The sequence below is a fragment of the Carassius auratus genome, chromosome 43 (genome assembly GCF_003368295.1).
Source record: "Carassius auratus strain Wakin chromosome 43, ASM336829v1, whole genome shotgun sequence".
NCBI classification, from domain to species: domain Eukaryota; kingdom Metazoa; phylum Chordata; class Actinopteri; order Cypriniformes; family Cyprinidae; genus Carassius; species Carassius auratus.
In genome coordinates, this window is record NC_039285.1 from 6,711,093 (window position 1) to 6,738,415 (window position 27,323).

General features: G+C 35.1%; 1 protein-coding gene across 2 annotated transcripts; it reads right to left on the bottom strand.

Moving 5' to 3' along the window:
* Positions 1 to 937: 937 nt before the first annotated feature.
* Positions 938 to 26,344, bottom strand: LOC113061577 (aryl hydrocarbon receptor nuclear translocator-like protein 1). 2 transcript variants are annotated; one of them, XM_026230794.1, is made up of 17 exons: positions 25,795 to 26,343; positions 13,936 to 14,065; positions 12,575 to 12,628; positions 12,442 to 12,483; positions 12,135 to 12,292; positions 11,888 to 11,967; positions 11,613 to 11,705; positions 11,153 to 11,270; positions 10,131 to 10,277; positions 9,099 to 9,339; positions 8,090 to 8,196; positions 7,628 to 7,778; positions 7,431 to 7,498; positions 6,875 to 6,992; positions 6,435 to 6,525; positions 6,229 to 6,328; positions 938 to 5,693 (listed from the first exon to the last, which is right to left on the bottom strand). In XM_026230794.1, the coding sequence occupies exons 1-17, from the start codon at positions 25,850 to 25,852 to the stop codon at positions 5,542 to 5,544; spliced, it is 1,908 nt and encodes a 635-aa protein (XP_026086579.1). In that variant the 5' UTR covers positions 25,853 to 26,343; the 3' UTR covers positions 938 to 5,541. The 2 variants fall into 2 exon arrangements, with proteins under 2 accessions (XP_026086579.1, XP_026086580.1); XM_026230795.1 differs by lacking the exon at positions 11,613 to 11,705 and having other exon boundaries at positions 25,795 to 26,344.
* Between the last annotated feature and the right edge of the window lie 979 nt (positions 26,345 to 27,323).

Genomic DNA, 27,323 nt, shown 5'->3' on the forward strand with positions numbered 1-27,323 from the left:
AGATTCATCATTTGAGTAAGCATTGTTCTCATTACTGATTTAACCACTGAATGCACTCAACAGCTTAAAGAATTTGCGTGAAGGTGAACGGTGAAGTTTTATTGATTTCCTGTCTTGATGAGAATTGGAGGAATTTACTGAAATAGAGCTGAAAGAAACTGGAGGAATTTCATTAAATCAACAAGTTCTGATCCAATTTTGATTAGTTAATGGTATTCATTAGCTGATTTGCATAATACAATAAGTGTACATTAATTTAATTAAATAAAATATAGTTTATGTTTAATATATTAAAACTAATATGTTTTTTCCCCCAATGAATTTGAAAACAACTAAGTCATATATTTTTTTTTTCCAGTGAGCCTTCTGATCTAAAAAAAAAATATAAGAAGCATTTATGTCTACAAATATCAAATCCTCCTCCTCCTACACAAAAAAACAAACAAAAAAAAAAACAGGTAAAATAATTTCATGCTTCACTAACATTCAAATGTTTGGTAATATTTTTGGTTAAATAATTTGGTAAAACAATTGTAAATGCTTAAAAAATATATATACATAAAAACTAATATTGCACAATATTACTGCAATTTAAAATAACCTGCAGATCCTTCAGAAATCATTGTAATATGATGATTTAGTGCTCAAGAAACATTTCTTATCATCAATGTTGAAAACGGCTTTGCTGCTCATTATTCTGTGGAAAATGTGATACATTTCTTTCAGGATTCTTTCATGAACATTTATTCATAAACAGAAATGATTTGTAACATCTCAAATGTCTTTACTGCCACTTCTGAACTATTTAACACTTCCTTGGTGCACAAAAGTATTTTAAACACACACGCACACCCCACCACCCCCCAAACCTTTGAATGGTGGTGTATGAACATTTATGGGCAAGTGTGCTAATAAAAAATAAAAATAAGATAAAAAATACACTTGAAGCAATTTATTCAAATCTTTCAATTTCCCTATATTCAATTTACAATTTCCTACTTGCTACCTCCAGGAAATTAATTGAAATTTAAGATCTCAACATCTCTGAACAGTTGTATGTTGACATATGACAGACGGAGACAGATGTACAGGAAACTAATGTTGTTTATTTAAGAATCGTTTTACATGTCAGCCTGGACAGACAGATCCTTTGCTAGTAACCAGACCTGTTGATAGTAGCAGCGATGGCATTGACAAACAGAGGAGAGAGCAAAAAAAAACAGTAAAGGGGCCTGTGTGCCTGAACAAGACACCCCGTTCAATAACAGCCCTGGTCAAAGCGACGAGGAGGTGCAAGCAGATCTGGAGGCTCGACCCAACAGCTGCTCCCCGACTGTGATATTCACAGAAATGAAGAACAGTCTTCAGGATATCCAAACCACTCACTCAAGACAGACAGAAACAAAGGGAAATAGAACAATGAGCAAGTCTTTGTCTCTTTTATAAGGCAAAAACCTTTATCCAATACCCTTAGATAGCTAACAGAACAAAAAAAGTAGTAAAGAAAAGCAAAGGGGACACAAAAAGGCATGCATGAATGAATATTAACGGAACAATATAAAATCAAGAAATGTTCAGTCTACATAGAGTGAGAGCTGAAATTAGGACAAAAGAGAGATAAGAAAAGGTTTCTAACCTACTTACAGTACTTGATTTTTGCCATGTGCAACTGCAGAATGACACTCCAAACAGAACAGTCACAAAGGAATGGGGCACTCAAAAAATTTACATTTGCTGAAAATGTACTCACCCCTCAGAGCTCATTTCTTCATCGGAAAAGATTTGGAGAGTTTGGCATTACATCATTGGCTCACCAATGGATCCTCTGAATGGGTGCCATCAAAATGAGATGATGAAACATCACAATAATCCATAAGAAATTTACATGACTCCAGTCCATCAACTAACATCTTGTGAAGTGAAAAGCTGCATGTTTGTAATAACTCATGTAATAATCCAATAATCTTCTATAAATAACGTTGTCTTCCCCAGTGAAAGAGTCAATCTCATCTGAATCAGGAGAGAAATGTGCACAGATGAAGCACAGTTTACAGTACAGTCCAAAAACTGTTCTAAACGAATATGTTGGTATGTTTTACTGAGGGAGGACAACAGGAGATGGACTTTTTCCACCATAAGGAAGCATTATTATTGATTATGGACTCGCATCGTGTTCTGAAGCAAGAGTTTAAAGTTAAAACACCTTAATTAAATATTTTTTTAAACATTCACACAACTTTTTACTTCACAAGACGCCGAATCTCTGACTGGAGTTGTATCAATTATTTGATGATTATTTTGATGCTTTTATCAGCTGTTTGGACTTTCTGACGGCACCCATTCAGTGCAGAAGACCCATTGGTGAGCAGGTAATGTGATGCAAAATTTCTGATGAATGACCTCTTGGGTGGCCTGAGGGTGAGTGAATTAAGGAATTTTTCATTCTAGGGTAAAAAAAACGAACAGTGAAGCTATGTGGGGGAGAGGGAAACGGAATCAGAAGTCTTTGTACATATTTTAGGACCAGCCTGCAGTTATGGCACAGGTCAACGTTTGTACATTGGGGTAAACAAAGAAGCTGTTCCCGTGCTTAAGGTTACAACTGCCCAATCAAAATCTATAACTGGACATCTTAGCCCAATTATGATTGGCTAACACATCTAACCACCTGTGTGACAAGCACTTGCAGTTGATCCCATGAAATTTCAGTTAGGTTTAAAGAAATACCCCACCTATATTTCTAGGTAGTATGTTACGTTTGCAAAGCCAAGCGTTGGATGAATAATGAATCATGGCAAGATTATTTTTACACTAAAAACCATTAATGTGCATATCATCCAGCAGTATTTCAGTTGATTGGGTCGGTGGCATCCTCCCTTCAAGTAAGCTCTTGGAAGCATGTGACAGCAGACAATGATATGAAAACATTTTTTAAAAGCGGCTCACACCACAGTCACAGAATTACAGAACATCTGACAGCATAGGGTTATGGGTACTTTAAATATGTCTGCGGTCAATGTGCTTTGGTACAATTGGTCAAAATTGTCCGTTACCATCACGCATGACCATGAGACAATTGTGGCACGTGTGCACGGTCACAATAAAGCAGTTCAATACACTGATCATCTGTATGAAAGGTCACCAGTATAAAGGGAAGCAACATTTTGGAAGAAAATTTGCTAAATTAGATACAAAGCCATGTTGAAATGAGGTGAATTATTACCCAGAGGATTCAGATGACTTGTTTTAAGAGAGTGAGAAATTTAGAAAGAGAAAAACAGAGAACCAGTATACCAGGGATGTGCACATAGAATAAAATCTCAATTATATAAAATAGGGAATCATTTCAAGAAATGGCATCTGATAGCATAATTTTAACAGCCTATGAAGTTCATTTTCCCAAAAAGAGGTGATGTTTCTAAGATTTTAGCCCTTTAAAAAAACTGGCTTAAAACTACATTGGACGTTACCTTTTGATTTATCTATTCAAAAGCTCATTTAACAGCATTTAAAATTATTAAAATCTGTTCTTCAGTTAAAGTTATAGTTCAGCCAAAAATACAATTTACAGTATTATTTTCTCATGTTGTTCAAAACCTGTATGACTTACTTTCTTCCTTATGACTGAAATGCACCGGAAGACTTTTAAACTTATGACAAGTTAAAACGATGTATTCTAAAATGTTCAATATCTTCCAAATGCATGGAATCATAGCCTGATGATGCTAGATAATCTATATCTGTATCATATAACACATGATTTCATGTGAATCTACAAAATCTGCAACTAGAATAGACTCATTGAAACTGTAAATCAGAGTAAAAATCTGGGAAAAAGTCTATTAGTAGTGTATTCCAGCCTTAAGGTGAAACGCAACACTGAAACCGAGAAAATGGAGTAAAATAAATTGGAGATCTATGAAACTGGAATTGCAAAATAGCACACAAATCTTATGAACTACTTCTAAGGTGCTTTTTAGTCCTTACTGCAGCTTGAAAGCCCATATGGTCACCATTGACTTTCATTACACGGAAAAGAACAGCGTGAACATTCTTTTAAACATCTCCATTTGTGTGTTCCATGAGACACAATCATACAGGTTTGGAAAGACATGAGGGTGAGTAAATCATAAACAGACTGTTCACTTTAGGTCACATTATACAGTATATTTAAAAGTGACTTCATGGTTGGATTTGTATTAAATACCTTCATTAAGCAGGAAGAAAGTTAAAATACATCTCCCCATTACTTTGGTAATGTTTTACTTTATAAAAAGTGATTTTGTTAGTATTTTGAAGTGGAGTAGAGATTAACTTATTACACAATTCCAAAATACAGTTTAAACAACAATCATCTACTAGATGTTGATCACATAAGCATGTTATACTTCTTGCACATAACTGAACAAGAAGAACTAATGAAAGAATGGAGCCCTGAACAATGTATAAGTCTTAAACACCACCTTAACTTGAGTGTCTAAAAAGTGGTACTTTGCTGATCCGCTAAAGGATATTGAGAAGGGGTTTCCACAAATTGTTCCCTGAGAGACCCTGCCCTTATTAGTTTCCAATCACCATAATACATGTCGCTGATCTCCATCCAGAAAATCTTTAAGAACAGCAGATCCAATACATCTAACTAAGGGGGCAAAAACCAGGAACATTGTCCCAGGACCTCTATAATACAGCTTACTCAACGGTAAAAATGTTGTCCCAGGAGTTGTAAATCTTAATGACAGCCCAGTTTCAAGAGAAGCACAGAATGTGTCTGAAGGAAAAGTACACATTCACACAGGTTTGTAGACTAGAGAGAGAGAAAAAAAAAACTAATGTCAGGCCTAACTGTGATCCTCTATTTTCTGATTTTTCCAGTCTTTTCAAGTAATTCTGTTTGACAACTGACCACAAGCGCTTTTACCAATACCCCTCCCTGTTGTTCCACTCTTGAAAAAAAACAACAACATTGAACTCCAGACGATTTCTGCTCTAAAAGGGTAAAATAACTATCAGGCTTCCCTTGCCAAAGGAATCCCTTTACCTTTTTATTAAAAAAAATTTGAGTCCAGCTTTGCCTCAAAGCATCAGTTCAAGTGTTGAATGACTGAGGAATAGTTTTGAAATCCTTATGCCACTGGATCACAGTGGACCATTTGGGTTCTTGCCTTATGCCCTGGCTGAGGCATGTGTTTCTCAACATGGCAAAGCAGGCCAAGAACGTCTCTCTGTTCTGATCCATGCCAAGGATAAAGAAATGCACACCAGACCATATAAAACCTGGTCCTGTTGCTTAAGGTACTCAGCTTAAGGTACTAAGAGAGACGGCCATCCCCTTCGGTTCTCCTTCACCAAGGGCAGACATCAGATAATATGCCATGCAGCTTGTCCAAATGCATTTAAAAACACTAATAAATTAAAAACATAAAATACAAAGATTTGTCAAAGGCTTACGGCCCCTTTGAAAATGAATGGATGGTTCATTTTAAAAAGCTCCAGATAAGATGGGTCTTTAAAAAAAAAACTAAAAAATTAATTGAAGTATGTTCAAAGAGACCAGTGCAACTCGTCAAAATCCACGGCCTCACCCAGGTTGGCATCTGTTTCCAGTAAGCTCATAATGACTGCCATGGCTGCCTCGTCGGTGCTCAGAGCACCCAAACCAGGAACACTCTCTAGATCCAACTGAGAGCTCCCCTCTGAAGGGCAGGAAGAGAGGCAGAGAATGAACAAAAATATTACAATATTTAAAAAAAATAAAATAATAATAATAATAAAAATATAAATAAATACAATAATAAAAGGACAAAAATATTTAAATTTAAGAAAAATAACAGAACATGGAAGTATAGATTTTAGTTGAATTAAAATGGATTTATTTTTAGAAAAATAACATTACATCTGTTATTAAATAATTATCATAATTTACTAATTAAATTAAGTATACTTAATAATAATAATATTAATAATACATGCATGACTCTTGACTCTTGTAATCCATATATTTCTGTATTATAAAAAGTAAAATACAAGTTTAAACAATGTAGAAAATGTCTGGACAAATTTTTTTTACGAAAATAATGTCACAATACAAAAAGACTTTAACGTTCCAAAAGCAGGCTTAATTTTCAATATTCACATTTTTTTTCCCAGGAAAAAACCCAGACATGAACTTGACAAGGTTTAGCATCTTACTACGGCATGGTCAATGTAATATAATGCTTTGACATCTACCCATCAGATTTTCTCCCACTGTGAAGGCCCCACCCCTCGTTTCCTCCACTGAGCCTGACTTGCCAGTCATCTCCACATCTGTTGCTTCCCCATTTGGCACCTGAAAGCATGAGGAGTGCTGTTAGAACGCAAGTTAGAATGCAAGAAACCACAAAACTAGTAAACTAATTTCTAAACACACAGACATCGTTTTTTGACAGACTCACGTTGCTGCTGGCCTGCGCAAGGGCCAGTGGAGACTTATCCTGCGGCACACTGAATGGACTTGTATTACCGCTGGATGGTGAGGAGTTCATTCTTAAGAAAACAGCAGATATTCAGAATTCAAAAGTCTTTGCTTTAGGAATGCGCAGAACTACATATTTTCAAAATCAACTAAATAACACAATGTTTCCAAGAACATTCTGTCATGCAAACTGTCTGACAGCTAAAGCAGAGCAGGATAAAACACAGCTGCTAACAATATCAAAAGTAATATTTGAAAGAAAAATGGTAAACTAGCCAACATCACTAATTAACTAGTAGTTTGTTGGATGACAACTCATCCTAAATCTAAATTACATTTCTTAATTTTCTTCATTTGTGATACTTCACTGTAAATAACACCAAATATAATAACAGAAAGGAAGCAACATAATTGGTTTACCTATTATAGTCCATAATCTCATTAGCAATTTGGGTCCCTATGCACCCAGCGTAAATCATTCCTGATGCACTGGAGATTCCTGGGATGATAGGAACTTGTTGGGAATTCTTAGCATCATCTACAAAACGAAATATACAAAATTACTTAAAAGAGTTGGAAATATTTAGAATTCCTGACAACAGATTTTGGTTGATATCCTTAGCAAGTGGACAGTGATAGTGAGTCAAATCTGACAGTGATTTTGCACATTTTATCGATTTTAAGATAAATCATGTATACAAAATTCAGGTGGTTTCAGCTGATGCACAAAAAAAAAAAAAAACATACCAAAATAAACCACCAAACCAAAAGGAGGAAACAAAACAAAAAATAAAAGGACATGCATCCATATCAAACACAAACATAACACCCCAACCAAGCATAAACAAACACTGAATAATGAGTTTCTCCTGTCCTGTCTTTTCCTCTATATGTGGTTTCACAATACAGTATGCAAATATAGGCACATGCCTAGAAACAAAACATATTTATAACATTCGTAAATCTCAATACTCACCCTCCGAGGCCTTGGAACTGCTTGGCTGCTCAGCTTTATCCCCTGATCCACCTGGATTACTTTTACCACTGAGTCAGGCAGAAAGAGTGTCGAGAAATAATCTATCATCTCATTGATCACAGAATTTGTGTGCGACAGGTTGAATTATGACATTGATATGCAGTAGTAGAAAAACAAGATGAAATGCTGGTACTTACGATATAACAGTGTTGGTTGACACTATGTATTCTACTTCTTTGGTCCAGGGATTTATAAAACTAAACCACTGACTTTGTAAGGTGACGAAAGAGCCATATTTCGTTTTAAACTTATAGCAGTTTGTCTCAATCTTCTCTTTACTTCTCAACACTGTGAAAAGAGGTGATCAAGATAAAAAAAATAAGAAAATGTGCACACAACAATTTTTTTCACATTCATTTGCATGCAATCTAATAGAACTCTCTGAGGCACTGGCCTTGTGCGTCTTCCACTGAAAGCTGTGCTAATGTTCTTTAGAAGTAAGACTAATGATTAATGATGGATGATGAGTATTTGGCTACTCGTGTCCTTCTTTGTGCAAATGTCTCGGGGCAATCTGCCCAGTTTCTTGGAATCTGCTTTCAACAAAACCTGTATAGAGCTCCAGTGCTCCTTAAAATAAGAATCTGGATGCACTGTACCTTTCCGGTGTCTATCTGCCAAATGAGGCAGGTCATCCAGATGGAAGTATTCATAGCAGGATGTGCCTAGCAGCTCCTGGGGTAAGTAACCCAGAATGGTGGTGGCTCTGTATGCACAATATAAATAGAAAGCAGTATTTAAAAAATAGCTTTTCTTACTATGAAACTTACAAGATGGTAATTTTTTTTGAGAAAACTAAGTAAGCCATTGATAAGTTGATTTCCCAGACAAAGTAATTACCAAAACTTTACTCTTTTTATTTGAACATCCAGGCTATCCTGACATGACAACTTCGGCTATACCAGTGGTAAGATTTAGTGGCAAATCTGCACCAATGCCTGACCAATGGGAGATTAAATAATGATATTTGTCATTATATATATATATATATATATAACATTTTATAAAATAATGTAAATAATAATTATTTTTATGTAATTTATATAGACTACTAAAGAAATCCTTTTTGAAGTTAATTACTGCCCATCAGAATACTGACAAATAGTTAACTACTATCTGAACAACAAATTTTGTCCTCACTCCCATAACAAGTGGTAAACTAAATACAAGTTTTGAAAAGAAAACCCATGCTGCCCTCTAGTGAGAATGAAGTGTCCATGTACAATTAACTTACTACCGAATGGTACTGGAAGAAGTTATATGAGGGTAATTTCATGTTGAGCTAGTTTGCATAAATGACTATGACTACAGAAAAGAATGATTGTAATGTGCTACAAAAGTTATTGAAATTAGAGACACATATTCCTGTATGTACATTTAAAAAAATTACTAGTAAGTGCTCTGACCTCGACCTGTAACTGAGATTTTTCTTTTATTGTAGTATATGTTTGTATGTTTCTCAGGAGATATTAATTCTCCTGCCAGGCTGTTATTGAAATAAGAACTTGAACTTAATTAATTTGCCTGATTAAATAAAAATTAATGCATACAAAATAATTGTGAATAACAAAAATTCACATATAGTTATTCCCAAAAAAGTCAACTTACCGTTGATCCACAAAGGTGAATTTGCCGTCCATGGCGTAGCGGGTGACAAATTCGGTGGGCTTGACTTTGATCTCTCCGTTGGCCTGCGGGAGGGTGTGGGGGTGCATGCGGCCCACTGCTACCAGGCAGCTGAAGTGGGAGCTCTCTTTATCCGCCTCAGCCTCCCCCTCCGTGCCCAGCTGGCGCTTGGGCCAGGTACGCATGTAGCCCGTGCAGTGCACAGTACAGTACCGCTGTGACTCTGGTGGGACAGTCAATCAAAACAGAGTCAATTTACAGGTGAGCTGCAAGCCAAATGTTCCACCATATGCTGTTAAAGAGGAACACAAAGGTGCACGTTTCATTCCTTTTTCGTTTTTTTTTGCTTGATTTAATCTAAAAACGTGCTTTGACAAACACCTCACAAACTGTGCCAAATGTGATATGCAGCAAAGCTTGAATACAAGCTTTTGCTCAACATGCTGAACATACTGTAATTTTGAAAAACTAGCTTATAATGAATGTTCAATGCATAAAAATCAATGCATGGCTTGCCTGAACAACTAACTGCTCTGGGCAGTTTGGAAAAGGCCATGCTCACCAAGAACAGAAACGTCAATGCTGTCCAAGTCCAGACAGCACAGCAAAACACTTTCCAAAGTGAAGTCACTATCCAACAACTTTGTAGGAATAAAGCTGTTGGAATGAAATCCCACAAGCTGAGCTTAAACCACTGCATGTGGCGAGAAGAAAGAAGAAGAGATGACATGTGTAATGGAGTAAATATGCAGACCACGTCACAAATGAATCTTGGACCTTTGGTTCTCTGCCAGATGAGAGACATTGCCAGTCTGAAGCCAAGGAAATAGAACTTTTAGTTAACTTCTATTTTCTTTTTTTGTTACAGAGCAATCGTAACAAATGTCAGTAATAGGTTCCATCACAGTGCATTTGATTGCATGAACACAAGGCTCTTCTGATTCACTTAATGTCATCATTAGAATTTGAGAAGCATCTTTAGCAACTTAATTAAGCTCTTGACTGTATCCTGACCTTTCTTTTTTGAGGCCCCAGCCTGAAAGACTTTCTCCTCTTTGATGGTAACTTTGTTGTACTTCATTCGGCAGAAGAATGAACGCCGGGCTCCAGAGCAAAGTCGAGCTGCTCCGACGGGGATCTCAGCCTGCACCTGCAATCCCGCTACACACAAACACCAGAGAAAGTCAGACTGGTTGAAGACATGTTTTTTTTTTATTTATTTTTTTAACAAAAGCAATTCTATGGTTTCAGAAAACCTGGACTACATTTATTGTGCTTTGTGCTAGGAAATGGTTTTGAAACATTTGGGAGAGTAAATAATCAACTAGCAATGAATAATAATAATAATAAAAAAAAGTTTTGGGGTTGGTAAGATTTTCTTTTAAAGAAATGAATACTTGTATTAAACAAAGACACAACAAACTGATCAAATGTGACAGTAAAGACATTTATAATGTTACGGAAGATTATATTATTTTACATATTACATTATATTACTCAAGAATGTATCACGGTTTCCACAGAAATATTAAGCAGAACCATTATTTTCAACATTGTTCATCATAATAATAATAAATGTTATTTGAACACCATATGATTTCTTCAGAAACCGCTGACACTGACTAGAGTAATGGCTGCTGACAATTCAGCTTTGCATCACAGGAATATATATATATATATATATATATATATATATATATATATATATATATATATATATATATATATATATATATATATATATATATATATATATATATATATATAAATAAAATAAAAAGCAGTCATTTAAAATATTAATAATATTACAGGAATATTACCGTTTCTAATTTATTTTTGAACAAATAAATGGTGATAATACGATACTTCTTTCAGAATTTAAAAATCTTACAAACCCCAAACATTTGAACTGTATTGTATATTTATTAAGCAGACTGAGTACATTGTGCACACTTCAGAAAAGCATTCAACACGCACACAAACTTAACACTGAAAAAAAAAAAAAAAAACTTATATTACAGTCGAAATGTGTTTACTTTTGGCGTCGATGAGGCGCTCCCGTGGGTAGAGTTCAGTGGCGGACAGCTGTTCCTTCACTTTACCAATGTCCTTTGGATGAACATAATCAAACAGGCTCTGTCCAATTAACTCCGTCTGCGGAGAAAACAATTCAAATGAGGCATGATTGAACTAATATGGTATGCTAACAAGTCACATTATAAACCTAATCGTTTATCACCAAGTAAACAAATGCAGCTTTTGAAACAGCCCTTAAAATACTCCAAAATATATGAACAGTAATGTTTGGACATCCAAGACTGATTTATCCTAAAACCTACTATTAACTGGAAATAGTATGCTTACAAGGCTTGACTTTAGTTTTGTAGACAACATAATGCAAGTAATACGAAGCCTAATTTTCATTTTTGGCTGAACTGTCCCTTTAATATAAAACATTCTCTGTTTAGTTTTTTTTATATAGTCGAACTGTCCTACCCGACTGTAGCTCAGGATTTTTGAAACTGATTCTGATGCAAAGATTATTTTTCCACGGTCACAGCCAACCACAAAGAGAAATCCATCCGCAGCCTGGACAAGAGGGTTGATGTTGTAAATTCAAAAATCGCAAACAGTGAAGCTGCCCCGTTTAAACAAAAGCTACAGTATTTTTGGAGCCTCTTCTACCCACATCATCAATAATTTGTTTTGATGTTTATTCTGCTATGTAACAAATAGCTTTAAGTCACAATGCTGTAAATGATCTGATTTACCTTTAGGACAAGGTGTTTGAGCTCATCGTCTGGGAGGAAAGCAGGTTTGTAATTGGCTTCTGCAAATGAGCTGGTCGCTCCTGAAAAACAGGCACTCCATTACCCAACATACATTAAGGAACATTCATCACTGTTTATTTAGACCTAATGAAGAAATTAATTCATGAAGAAAAGACCATTTACAAGTCCAAAATTAGTCTTTGTGCATGCTAGCTAATTGTTAAGGCATTTGCGAGGTGTCCGGTACCTTTGAGTGATTTGAGGTGCTGGACAGCCATTCGTAACACAGTGAGTTTGTCAAGTTTGCGGGACATGGGGTTACAGGTGGGTATCATCGCTGCCAACTCGTCAATCAAGTTATTCATCTTATCTCGCCGCCGTTTCTCAATCTGACTGTGAGGTTCTCTACAAGATGAAATTGAAGATGAAACTTGCGTTTGTTTCAGTTTCAATGACAGTGTAAACTTCAGATTTAATTAAATCAAATGAAATAATAAATGTACATTTAAACTTAAATTTTAATAAATTAAATTACATTTAGTGACAATAAGTACCTGATACACTTAATTTTTAATTGCTGGTCATCTCCTTCCGATCTAAGAAAACATAATAATAAAATACATACAGATGTGTTAGAAGTAATAAATATAAGGAGAGCCATACGGAGTATAGTAATGGGCTCAGTACCTTCCCTTATCGTCCTCCATATCCTCCTCTAGATTTGATGCAGATTTTGTTTCCCTGGAAACAAAGCGGCGAGATGATTAAAGTGACGAATGAAATGCTGCCATGATTCTAACAGGACATTAAACACAGACCACGCACTTTCCTTCCCAACGCATCTTGACTCATTCAGAAAAGCAGCACATGGGCCTACAGGCCAAACAAGAGGATATTAGTCATACAAACGAGCTATGAAATACCAATATCAACTATTTATGTGCTACATTCTCTTACCCACACACAAACTTTTTCAAGACACTAGGGCTGGGTGGTATGAGGACATATAGCATACATAGACATTTATGTGGGAAGGATTTTACTTTAATCACAAAGAAACATGGAATTAATGCAAAAATCAAAGCAGCAAAGACAGGCAAATAATACGGCTGTACAAAATCACTTGTCACATCAATAAGAATTAAGCCTAGGTGGTCACAGGCAAGTGTGTGTATATATATATATATATTAATATATATATAGAAATAAAATCACACTTATTCAATACTCTGACTTATTTAGAATAAAATATCACTTTTGATTTGTGTCAAACAGGTTCCAAATAAAAAGAGAAAATAAATGATTTCTGAGAATAATCATTTCAATTTTAGATAATAATGAAAAACCTAAAATTTTAAAGCTGCATTTATTTCAGTAAAAACAGTAATTGTGAAATATTATTAATTTAAAATGATTTTTCTATTTTATATTATAGTATATTCCTGTAATGCCAAAGCTGAATTTTCAGCAGTCATAACGCCAGTCTTCAGTTTCATATAATCCATCAGAAATCATTCAAATGTGCTGATTTGGTCCTAAAGAATGATTTCTTATTTTTCTTAATATACATTTTGTGATATATTTTTCCAGGATTCTTTGATGTAAAGTTCAAAATAACAGGATTTATTTGAAAGAAATCTTTTGAACATTAGAAATGTCAATTTTGACTAATTTAACATTCTTGTCTTTGGCAAATAACAGTATTAATTTTACAAACACACACACACACACACACACACACACACACACTCTTGAACAAATAAATCGAAATAACTTAAATCATTTAAGTAATTATTTTTAATTTCTCTGAATAATTATTTAAAAAAATAGTTTTTTTATTCTTTAGAATAAGATTTATGTATATAAATAGATTATGTACAAATATGCATTACCAAACTGTTGTTTAATATATAAACCATTCAATCTTTAATTTATTCTTACTACAAAAACAACAATATTGTGATATTTACAGTTACTGTCTTTTTTTTTTGTCAACCAGCCAGCTTCTAGAGACAAATGTTAATATGTAAACGTATAAATATACTCACAGGTTGTCCATGCTGCCTTTCCGTTTCCTGGGCATCTCTATGCCCGAGGCCATGCCGGCGGCTGAGGAGGGGGTCATCAAACCAAACAGAGAGACAGAGAGGCCCTGGGGTTCTTCCTCTAATGCGTCTCCTGCCAATGGTGGGAGGGATTTATTAGAGTAAAGTGACAAAAAGAAACGTGCCAAAACACAACAATGTGCTACATATTGGAACCAGGGCACCGTGGAATAGATTTCATAACAGACATCTGAAGAATCAGACCATCTGTAATCGGCGCACAAACAAAGGATTTTTGTGTGAATTCAGAGTGATACTACAGGAAATTATGTCTTATCTTGTGAAAGTAGTCTTAAAAGTGTAATCTTAAAACCCAGAAACCCAGTTTACACCTGGTTCTTTACGGTGAACTACTTGCCTCATTAAGGCTTTCTGACCACGAGCACAATACAGAAAACCTAATTCACCTTCGCAAGAACTTCCTTTATGCACATCTATAGGCCTGCTCAGACAAGGAGGAGTACAAGACTTCGTTTTAATATACGGTATGGTCTTCGGCTTTCTGTACAAACAAAGCTTTAAAAGAAGCCTTTGTAGAGGTGTATCTATTTATATTTACATAATATCCAGCCTCCATTATTGAGGACAAAACAGCACTGTCAAAAACTAAGATCAGATCATGCATCCATTTGGTTAAAAAGGCTTTTGGTTTTTGGCAAAAATCACTGAACCGCATTCATAGTTATTGTTGCATATAAAGGCAAATGACTTTGGCAAATGAATGATGGAAGAAAAATTGTCAGTTCAATTTCAGTTTTGGTTTATATTAATCATCAGGCCCTTTACTGGATCTGCACATCCTCCTCTGACTGCCGTGTGTACACACATTAGTGCTCGGCCATATCCTAACATAGTGATAGTGGACCAACATCTGGGTAAGACTAAAAGCAGCCTAATGTATGTTAGAGTTATTTGTTAACAACACATTAGCCAAGCAGAATATGGATGTCATGTCAATTATTTTTATATTAGTGAATTTGTATTTAACGTAACTTAATAAAAACATTGTAAGTTACTAATTATAATATATGCTTACTTGGTTATTCAAAAAGCAGCTACACAAAACAAGCAAATAACATTTAAAGTTACATTGTCACAGAACAACACTAAATTCAGTCTAGAGTGACTTAATGCATTTAAAAAAAAAACACTCCTATTATAATCAGTGAAACGGTCTACACATTATGATGAATAAACCTATATTTAAATCACATGTACATCGGCACCTTGTTGTTTAGATGCCATTTTTTCACAAGAAACCCAGCCCCAAAACCAGCCAAATTGTGTTTCCGGGGTAGATGGTGGGTTTCCATCTATAAAAATCCCGTAGGGGCTAAATACCACGTTATTGAAGTTGCTTCAACCCGCGGACAAGAAAAACAACCCACGGCAGAAGTGTTAAAGTAGGCAAATGTCAGGGGAAAACATTGGACCTGGCAACACTGCTCAGGTGTTTCAACGATGACTAATCTGAATGCCTCTGATTGGCCACTGCATTCATAAACCCAACGTAATTGTGTGTAATTGGTTATAACATGCAACACTGTAAAAACGCAGGAAAAAATATGGAATAAAAATGGCCACAATATTTATTATTAGATTATAATATTAGCCTGGTGATAAGAATAATAATAATAATCATCTTGCTATCGTCAAAGGCGATACACGATACTACTGTCTATCTGCACAATCCTAGTGTGTTTAGATCCTAGTTTAGAAACAAAAGAGTGGAATAAGAACCAGAGGCACAGCAAGTGGAAACTGTATAGCCGCAAAACGTAGAACAACATTTGGTCAGACATCATTTTCAGCAGAAATTAAAACACTGGCAGAACTCAAGGTTTTTAATACACATTTAAAGCAATGGCTGAAACTGAAACAACTCTGTGAACATTTTGTTTTATCCTGTACAGTCAATGCATACAAACATAGAGTTGCATATGTTAGCGTGCACAGACATAGCATGCACAGAGATATATATATATATATATATATATATATATATATATAGTTAAATGTGTCTAGACTCTGTTTTATAGAGATTTCTACATCTATTTAAGCCCATATCTTATTTTATGTATGGGATGTATTTATTGTATGTACAGTATTTTAATAGTTATAATTTTTAATTCAATTACTCTGTAATTTCTGTTTGAATTTTACATGCCTAAACAGGTACGGGGGTTGCAAATTAGTCATGGCTATAAACCTGTATGCATGGCATCTACTTTGTATTTTATTAAGCAATGTTCTAAGCGTTTGTCCCCGTCAAATAAACTTTAAATAAAATAAAAAATAAATAATAAATAAGTAGGCTACACTAGTCTATGGGTTAGAGAATGAAATTAAATGTGCAAACACTAGTCATGAAGAACTTAAGTCTATGCTATTGCATTCAGTATAGTAGTTACATTTTTACAAAGTCAGGCATTCATAAGTGCACTAGATAAAGTTATTATCTATATAGCAATGATTATTGATGAAAACGATTACAGTTATATGTACTGTTGCATGAATAATAAACAACTGATAAAATGATCCACCCCATCCTATAAAGTATAAACTAATTTTGATGCAATAAATATGGTATAATTGTGGTACAATGTTCATCCCCCCAATACAGATAAAAGGTATTTCACAAACATCTACATGTTTGTCTCTAAAGTATTTTGTGGATATAATGAGTTGTATTTGTACCCCACCCCTCACTAATTTCCAAACCCTGGCTACAGCCATGCACTCATCACCTGAACCTTACCTACTTCGTGCATTTAAAGTGTAATTATACGCTTTAAATGTCTTTGAAAGCAATACGCACCCACATGTTAATAGATAATCTGTCTAAATAACTTGGAAAGACAGTTGATGTGAGCACTACTTGTTATCACAGAGATGAATTATCATGTCATTGGGTGAGGTAAATATTCATGACACTTTGCGCTGTTACCATAGAGCAGCACGAGAAACATGTCCAAACTCAATTTATTTACGTCAAACGCTGTGCAATAAAAAAACGTGACAAAAGAGTGTGAAAGTAGGTCAGTGATTCCACTGAATTTAGCTTTTGCACACTTGTGGCACAACACTTTAATTGTATTTTACATCTCTTTGTTAAGTATTAAATTTATTGTTAAGTGAAATGTTGGACAAATAGTTGAATACAGGGTTTAATTGTAACTACTGATGTCACAATTTCTTATGTCTCCTGTAAAATTATAAGAGCGTTTTCTGTGATCTATTGCATGCTCTAGCAAATTCTATTCTTTAAATGTCTCACCAAGGCATATATGAGGTTTGCGAGTAGAGAATGATTTATGATATGCAGCCTGACCTTAAACAGCCCATAACGCCATGCTATAAGTCCTCTTCTCTATCTTCAAAATGGGACATCACGATAGCAGTTACATCGCCTCAGCTGCTGTAACTTATTTTAAAATAAGTATTTTATCATCTGTGACACAAAAACTTAAGTATGAAATTGCATACAATCATTCAGTCACTAAACTAAAGACGTCAACATAAAGCAGAGGGTCTGGTTTCAGCCTGGATAGGTTTATTTTTGCCTGGCTGACTGCAGATTATTCTAATTATTAAAGCTGCAGTAGGTAACTTTTGTAAATATATATTTTTTTACATATTTGTTAAACCTGTCATTATGTCCTGACAGTAGAATATGAGACCGATAATCTGTGAAAAAAAATCCTCCCCCCAGTGGTCATATTGCCGTTTGTAGTTACAGACCGCTCCCGGTAAGAAACAACCAATCAGAGCTGCGGTCCGTAACTTTGTTAGTGTTCAAAATGTAGAAAAATTTATATAATAAGCGAGTACACCATGAATCCATTTTCCAAACCGTGTTTTTGGCTTGTCCTGAATCACTAGGGTGCACCTATAATAAGTGTTTATATTCGGACTATTTTAGATTGCTTCGGGGGTACCGTGGCGGATTAACCCAGTACCTTTGTGATTCTTCATAGACATAAACAGAGAGAAGTAGTTCCGGCTACGATGTTCTTCTGCAAGACGCAAGCAGTTCTGTTTATTAACCGCTAAAGCGTCAAAAGTTCCCTACCGCACCTTTAAATTGCTACTTACAAAAACAAATATATAATAAATAAATGAAATATAGAGTAAATAGACATCAAATATTGATTTCAGCTGAAATTATGTTAAAAACAAGTTTGGCACTTATCATACAAAAATATTGTGCGATTGGCCAATCACAATCAATTTTTCCAAAAAGACAACCAATATATACTACATTTATTATGTCTGCATTTACATTATTGGTTTAAGCTCAAAAAAGAAATGGCTATGGTTGCTAATAAATTGTGCAGCTGACAATGGCATTGTGTCTTTTTAAAAATTCACATTAAATGATTGATGATTCAGATGAAAAACCATGTTCATTCTTCCCATAGTTAAACACTGGTACTGTCCTTTTACTAAAGCATGAATGTCAATTACTAATGTCTAGGTTGTTAAAAACCACAAATGATTTCGGTTGAAGCATCTTGGCATTGAATGGTGGATTTTCTGTACAACAAAAGCAACGCAGCAATAATGTTAATTTCAGACTTCTCCATATTAATGTAGTGAAAATGACTCAATTTCATGATAAGTTCTATTTTTCAGTTCAGTTTTAGACTGAATCACTCAAGAAATTTGTCTTAAATATGAAAATCTCTAGCCATGACAAATTAGCAAAAAAAAAAAAAAAAAAACAAAAAAAAAAACAAACAAGTGACCTCATTTTTCCAACAAATTACAAAAGTGCCTTGCCCCAACAGCTGGCAATTTATCAACTGACTGCTTTAAAAGAACACTTAATTATTTTGATAATTAGGCAATTAATTAATGGCTATAACCACTACAAACATAAGCTATAAACTTATAATTCTCCCATTTAAAATGCCCCTATTATACCATTTCACTTTCATGCAGAGTATAATGTGGCTACATGTGAATGTAAATAATCTGCAAAGTTGCACAATAAACACAATTGTCTCCTAAAAAAAAGAATCGACCCTAAACAGCCTAAATGAGTCATCAGTACTTTAAATCCCACTTCTGTGATGGCTAAACATCACAGGGCAACGTTGTTTTACACAATGTTTTACGTTGGAGGGCTGCGAACAGCTTGACCCTCCCTAAAACACAGTTTCCTGTTTGTGTGGTTAACATTATGTGGAGAAGAAGCTGTTTCCCATGCTCTGAAAGTAAATTTGCTTTATTTTCACTTTCGAAAGATGAGGGTGTAAAGAATCAGTGGTTAAAACTCATTTTTTCCATTGTACCTCAGCAGAACCTCCTCAATCTTTCTTGTGTTCCCATCATTTTACTCGAGGAGTTCAACGCAGAATTCACAAAACACTTGCTCTTGAAAGACGGTTCAGCCTGAGTTTATTTGGCCCAGCTGGCTCCACTGGGGCGAAAAACGGAACTATGGCAATGGGCGACAAATGCTTTAAGCAGTAGACCAATCACAACAGACTGGGCCATCTGACCAATCAGAGCAGAGTAGGCTCACAGAAAGGATAGGATTAGAGAGATTGAATCTTTGAACTGCTTTGAACGAGTCGTTTAAGAATTGTTGGAAAACTAGGTGATATTAAATGCATATTCTGAGAAAATAAGTGTTTTTTGACCTTGCATGCATGTAAACGTATTGTACTCCCAAAACAATATTATGAATCTTAGAAATGGCATAATAGTGGCACTTTACAGAACAAAAATACTTGGTGTTAATTAATTCAATATATGTGTCTCTTGATTTTTATAAAAATGTAAAAATAAAATGATAAAAATCACATAAGTTTCAATCTAGTGCAACAAACTATCTTCGTTTATTTACCACTCATAAGCAAAACTGGCATAGACTTTTGAATTTCATTCAATGTTTTTATTATTGCTTTTACTCCATTTTTAACATTTTAATAGCAATTGATAAACTTTATAATCTCCGTTATAAACATATATTTATATCGGAGGTAAGACTCACATTAATAAATAAATGAAGAACGTGTTAACATACAATGCTGTCTTTTCCCACCTACAAATAATTTCCACAGATAATTTACCAGGACAAGTGCATTTTATTTATCAGTTTTGCCAGAATTTACCAGACGGGTCAGAAAGTAAATAATTGACCTGAAAAAACACCTATCACTGAATGGACTGGAATCTGTAACCCAAAAGGCCAGTTACCTAAGAGACATACTTTCCAGATGAGTCCATAAATTCCAGTCACGTTTTTCAGTGTTGGGGGGAGGGGGGAGTCTGTCACGAGACGAACCAAACTGACAGCAGATTTAGGTTACACACTTTAACAAAAATTAAAAGCACAACTACCCCTATAACAGTGAACAGCTTTGTTTCAGAGTGTTTATAGGCTAGTTATGCAAAGGTTGACTGATTGAGTTAGGCTGAAGAGAGAAAGGAACGCCGAGCAAGAGGAGGCCATCACAGCTCTGGCCTACAAGTGTGCCGAGTTTGACCTACATATTACACAACAGTCACGTTACAAGAAATCAGACTAGATCAGGCAGCACTATGACCTCACAATGCTTATGATTCCCATTTACGTCACAGCAGGCAGTTTCACTCATTAAAAACGAGGCTGAATTCACGAAGGAAAAGGCATCTGTACTAGACAATGTATTTGTAACCTCCAAAAAAAAAAAACACTGACTGTCACATACAATACATACAGTAAAGTTAATACATAGAATAAACTTTCTGAAGTAGAACAATAGAGTTTATATTAATATATATATTAAAAGAACAAATTATGATTTATTCTGCTAAATGCATAAATTAAAAGTTTGTCATTCTTTAATGTATACATGTCTGAGAACCAAAAACTTCTGATTTCCGAACGAATTACTTGTGAACCGATGTTTTGGAAATTTAAAGCACTTATGATCTGATCAATTGATTATTAATGAATTAATTTGACTCGCTTACCTGAAATCACAAGTTGTTCAATTTGTCAGGTCTTAAAATACTTGTTCTGATAAGTTGGTCATTGCAATGTGTTAAAGATACACATTAAGATTTGTGGTAATACATAAATTATAGGAGTAATTTGATTAAATATCTTAAATAACATTTCATGTTGGTTTACTATTTTTATTCATGTTTTGGCTCCTATATGTTTTGGAGGTGTACTAGAACAGGCTCTCATACTAGGTTGTTCGAAAAACACATTATTTTTCACATATTTTACATTATTACAATACCTCTCTCCCCTGTCTGGCATGAAAGGCTCAAATAGTTCCTGTATCAAATGAAGGCCCGGATTCTGGAATACGAGATGTGTCGTGATTGGTTAGCTGGGCCAGTCTGTGCTGTGATTGGCTAGCTGGGTCAGTCAGTTTTGTGATTGACAGCACCCGGGAGACTTAAGTCTCTGCAGAGCAAAAGTGGGCGTTTATGACCTTGTGGGTGTTTTCAAACTGCTGGGTGTTTCTAAATCATGCAATCAAAATGATCCCCCTTACCTTACCCCACCCCTAAACCTACCATCACTATTACATCAGCCAATCAGGTATCATGGTCTAAAAAACACCCTGATCTGGTAACTCCCATTATTTTCCTGCAGAGACCTATACTTGGCACTAGACACCAGGTTGGGAAATGTTCTGCCTCTTACCAAAGCAGCCTGCTGCAAGCTTCAGTGTAAATATTGCCTCATAATCAAATCAATTTGAGCATGATTTAAAGCAGGCGATTGTAACAACTCTAAGCTCGTCTGTCTTGGAAAGACTTGTGGTCTCCGACATAGTCAAGACACCCGTTGCCTTCTCTAGTGCAGCTCAACCAGGTCGCATCTCATTCGTCGATCTTTGTGAGATCACAAATCCAGGAAAATATGCGTTGTAGTCCAAATTAGTCGTTCATTGTAGTTTTTGAAAAGTGATTTCTGTCAAATTAAATCTCTCCTTTTAAATTGGACTGAGTTTTGTAACTTTGCTGATCTGTTTATGCTCAAACAGCAACATTACAGGCTAACTAAAGTTGAAAAAGTGAAAAAGCATAATAGCACCCCTTTAATATACAGGTATGCCAAACAGCATTTAGGTATTATCTAAATAGTCACTACAATTGTAATGAATAATTCCTGCGTTTTTGTGTTGAACAAAATTCTGAGAGCATACCGTACATACAATAAATATTTAATTTTATTTCTATATATTTTACACTCAAAATTACCAAAAGCATGGCTAACTTTGTTAAGGAACTGGAACAACCAAAAAAATTAAATCGCAAACAGAACATTTATATTCTTTATCATTTCCACCATTATACACAAGTATACAGTCACAGGCAAAATTGACAAATGACAAATTTTGTGATTTGCAAAGTTTGCTGCTTCAGTATTCGTAGAATATTTTTCCACGTGTTTATGGTACTAAAAAGAAATGATATAAGCATATAAGCATTATTATATATAATAAATCCTGACTGATGGCCACCCATTCTTGCCTTATTAAATGACGGAGTTGATCACAATTTGTTGGCTTATGCTTGTCCACTCGACTTTTGAATACTGACCACAGGTTCACTATGGGAATGAGATCCGGGGAGTTGCCTGGCCACAGATCCAAAAATTCAATGTAATGATCTTCGAGCCACTTCTTTATCACTCTTGCTATGTGACATGGTGCTCCATAATGCTGGAAATTGCACGGATCACCACCAAATTGATCATGGATTGTTGGAGGAAGTTCCTCTTGCAGGACGTTTTTATAACATTATTTATTCATGGCAGTGTTTTGGAACAGAATTATGAGAGAGCCCAATCCCTTGGTTGAAAAGCAACCCCACACATGGATGGTCTCAGGATGCTTCAATGTTGGCATGTCACAGTAGCATTAAACTTTTCTCCGAACAATCGATTTTCCAGATGTCCCAAACAGTCATAAGGAAGCCTCATGAGAGAAAATAACTTTGCACCAGTCTTCTAGGCCGGATTCACATTCTTGAAGAAATTTATTCTCAACTGCTTATTCATTTTTAACTTGAGAAAAAAAAAAAGTTACGAATATTTTGTATTCCTATAAAATCTTCTTAAGAATATTCTTATCTTTTTTTTTCTCTTAAGATTGCCCTTAAGACAAAACTTGAGAAGAATTCAAATTCTTGAAAAGAATCTTCTTAAAAATCATCGTAAATAACTTCAAAACTTAAGGACAGCCCCAGATTTGTCTTAAATCCCAAACAGTAATAATTATTTAATGAATGCATTGTGTTATTTCAAATGAATTGTTATATTTAAGCATTACAACAACACTAGCTACGCAACACATAATAGGACTAGTGATGTGCACCAGTATTCTGAAGCGTTCACTCGGATGAGAGCACAAAAATGAGTGGAAACATATAGCTGAGTGCCAGTAAACCTCATGAGGAAAATAATGTGCATGCTTATTTTAATTATGAGGGTAATCTGCAGGAAGTCCCAAAAGACAATAATGTGCGAGTTTATCAGTGCATCATGTATTCACTCAGATAATGACTGTTATTATCTTCTTAAGAATATATTTGAGAACTTAAGAATTTTTCAAGAACTGCACTTAAGAACTTTCTTACAAACTTAGTGGAATTTATTTGTGAATCCGTCCCCTGCTCTCCAATCCATGCTCTTCCTGCAGAATTTCAGTCTGACTTTGAGGTTTTTCTTGGAGAGAAGCGGCTTCTTTGCTGCACTTCTTCACACCAGGCTGTTGTCCAAAAGTCTTGGCATCACTGCGTGTGCAGATGCTTTCACACCAACCTGCTCCATTTCCTGAGCAAGATCTGCGCTGCTGGAGACACGATTGTGTAGCTGACCCCTCAGGAGAGACGGTCCTAGCATTTGCTAGACACACTGGGATGTACTGAAGATTTTATCACTGCAGTCGAACCGCTCTCCTCGAAGTTCTTGATGATCCGGTAAATGGTTCTTTCAGGTGCAATATTCTTTGTAGCATTTTCCTTGCATGTGAGGCCATTTTGATGCAAAGCGATGATGGCTGCACGTTTCTTTGGAGGTAATAATTGCTAACAAGAACACAATGACTAGAAGCCCTTCTTCCCTCCTTGTATAGCATTCAGTCTGCTCTTACAATCTAATTAGTATGTTAGTGATTTTACCTAATTAGTACTCATGCACACTTTCACATTTGCTGCTGATATTATTAGTGAATTAATGTTAGCTGGTCATTTTGTGTCAGGATCAAAAACAGTGAAATTATTTTTTTGTGCAAAGTTATTTTTTTTCAGCAGTAATTTAAAATCCATCTGATCACTCTACACAATCTCGAAGCAATGTGAATGAACACCACAACAGCTTAAGCAGCACACTTTGCAAAACACAAAATTTAAGTCACTGCCAAAACTTTTGGCCATGACGGTAAAAACAATAAACCATTGATTTGATGCATTTTTCGGAGATCAAATTTTATCTTGATCATCAGTGGAGGTTTAGAAAAATATATTTAACCCTGTGGTGTTGTTCTGTCATTTTAGATAAAAAAAAATTAAATAAAAATGTTTAGCTACTTCATCGGAGTGGTACGAAACTCAATTACTTATAGCTGTCTATGTGCTATGTCATACCTTTGTTGTTCATGGTCAGAAATGACCACCGTTGGAAATAAATGGGAAATATATAAAAATACAGATAATTTTCTGAGTGTACAATCTACAAATCATTATCGATGCAGAAAAATAGTGCACAGCAAAGAAAGGGTGACACTCTAAAATATCAAGATTGCAAAACAGACACACTCCAGAAGCCTCAAATAAGAGTTTGAAATCAGTTTGATTATCCTCTGATAAAGCATTCCAGTTCATTTTGTTACATGTTTGTTTAATTTTTATGCTGTGTGTAATAAAATGTTTTTCTCTGCGTTCTGGTTCGACAGTATCGCAAAATGTTTTTGTAATGTAAAAGCAAAAACTGACATCTCAAACAGAAAAATCTAAACCTTTACAAAAAGTTAACTTTGAGAAAGTCTAAATTTCTGCTTTCAAAAATTGTCTCTATTTTAACATGAAATACTGCCATAATTGAAAAATAATACAAAAATATTATTAAAAAAAATTCTATGGGAAAACATTATCATTTAGCCTAATTATTGCATGAATATTAATTAGCATCATAAAATACTCTCAAAATCAAAACAAAAAAATATGATTGAACAAATTAGAAAAATAAACAGGTCAATTTTACTGTATAGATAGATAGATAGATAGATAGATAGATAGATCATATTTTAGGTGTTTGGTCACTTTTGACCAGGAACAACACGACACAAACAAAAATTAGCATGTCAAGACACAGTTTCCCCAAAACATACAAAAGAAAAAGTTAACAGTAGCAACGAATACACCAATAAAAACATATAAAGAAGTATCCTAGCATAGCTACATCTGACTGAATGTGACGGCAAACAATCCGCCAAAAGGCCTCCTAAAATAACTACACCTCAACATACTACATACTACGTCTTAAAAACGCGTTTGTCAGTCACATAAAAAACAGAATATAGGGTTAAATGCCGAGTTAAAGCCGCAAATATGCCACTGTGAGCGGTTCCAACGCGCCTCTGCTCGTGTTTGCTAGAGTTCGCTCTACTGAACTACTGACCTAGTTTCGCTGCGAACGCGAGTGTGCAAACCAATCAGCGGGGAACACCGAGAGCTCCCTCTCCTCCACCGGCACTCAGCGCAATCTGCAGCAGCTCTCTCCGCTTCAAGCGGACCCGTCGAGGGTGGGCTAACTTGTTTATTCTATTGTTCTAAGCGGCGAGTTACCTGTCTTTTCCCCTATCGCTCCGTCACCGCCGCCAGCCGCTGTATTCCTCGCCGACATGGCTGGAGCCGGTGCGCCGGGGCCCTGGACTCCGATGCTGCATGTGGAGAACGAAGGCGGTGGTAATGTTAGTTATTTGCGAAGTGGGGAGAGAAAGAGGAGAGGTGAAGGGAAAGGGGGGCGTTGAGTCCTGTATAATTTATTTAATTGTTTTTTTTTTTCTTTACAACTAACTCAATTGGGAGGGTGGGCTGAGCGTAAAACGTGCAAGGAGAAGACACGATGGAATCAGGACAGTGGTTGAAATCCGGGGAAACGCGGAAGACGTCGAAGCACAATCTCCTCCTACCATCAACACCGCCTTCTCTGTTGTCCGTTCCCTCACGTTACTAACCTAGTAAGTCACGCGATATGTTATGCAAGCCGAGAAAAATGCGGTCACCGATGCGATGGCGGTATGCGGTACTGAACGGAACGGCTGCTGGTCAGTCACCTTCTCGATTGCAGCAATGTAATGCGACCAGATCGCATTCAGTTCTTGCACCATCATATATATATATATATATATAGAGCTGTGTCTTATAATGAGGCATGAGCTATGTAACTGATTTGTTGAGGTAAGTAAATTATATATATATAAAAAAAAACATACCAAAAACTATTAGGCTATTTGATTTGTTTAAAAGTGTCAAAATATTTGATATATTTTAAATAGATTTAGTCTTAATAATTTTGTTTCAGTATCTCTAAAATTCCCATATTTGTCTGTCTTCAACAATTTCAGATAGTTTAGAAATACTTGCAGTTGCAGTCTAGGCTACACATACCGTGTAAATGTGTGTCAAGTAGACTACAAAAAAAAAAAAAAAAATTTATATATATATATATATATATATATATATATATATATATATATATATATATATATATATATATATATATATATATATTTATATATATAACGTTATATAAAATAAATAAAATTCCAAAAGGAAGTCACAATGACGTTTTAAATTTCGTGAATGACTTTTCAAATATTATTTTATTCGTTGTGGCAATCAGTTTTACCGGTTTATTTTGAGTAAACCGATCATATTGTACAAATGAAACTACTTTTACTGGTAGCCTAAATATTTATTTTTAAGAAGCTTGCCAGTCAGACATGAACTCTTTCATGTTGTAACAGACTAAACTGAATTACGCTATCCTTCTTTTATCAATTTAATGATAATAACTTTTAAATAATAAGTATAATGGAATATTGGTCCATAAACCACAATGGCGGCCTTTATTTAATGCTATTTCAACTTTAATTATTTTGCTTAGAGAAACTGTATATGTAGCTATTTTTTGTCACGTGAAAAAAAAATAAAAAAACTGTTCTCAAAAGTGGCATTTGTTTTTATACTGACTTTAATCACCAATGTAAATGTATGGTCTCTTTTCTGTTTGATAGATTATGGATACATTTTATGAATGTGTCTTTGCATTTTTTTTATATATTTTTTATTTTATATATATATATATATAT

What these genes read in the sequence shown, in the direction of transcription:
- LOC113061577 (XM_026230794.1), bottom strand. Translation starts at nt 25,852, where the DNA reads ATGTCGGCGAGGAATACAGCGGCTGGCGGCGGTGACGGAGCGATAGGG. An exon ending in TTCACCTTTGTGGATCAACG is followed by an intron (nt 8,197 to 9,098) that starts GTAAGTTGACTT and finishes TTGTGCATACAG; the next exon opens with AGCCACCACCATTCTGGGTT. An exon ending in TCAACCAACACTGTTATATC is followed by an intron (nt 7,499 to 7,627) that starts GTAAGTACCAGC and finishes TGCCTGACTCAG; the next exon opens with TGGTAAAAGTAATCCAGGTG.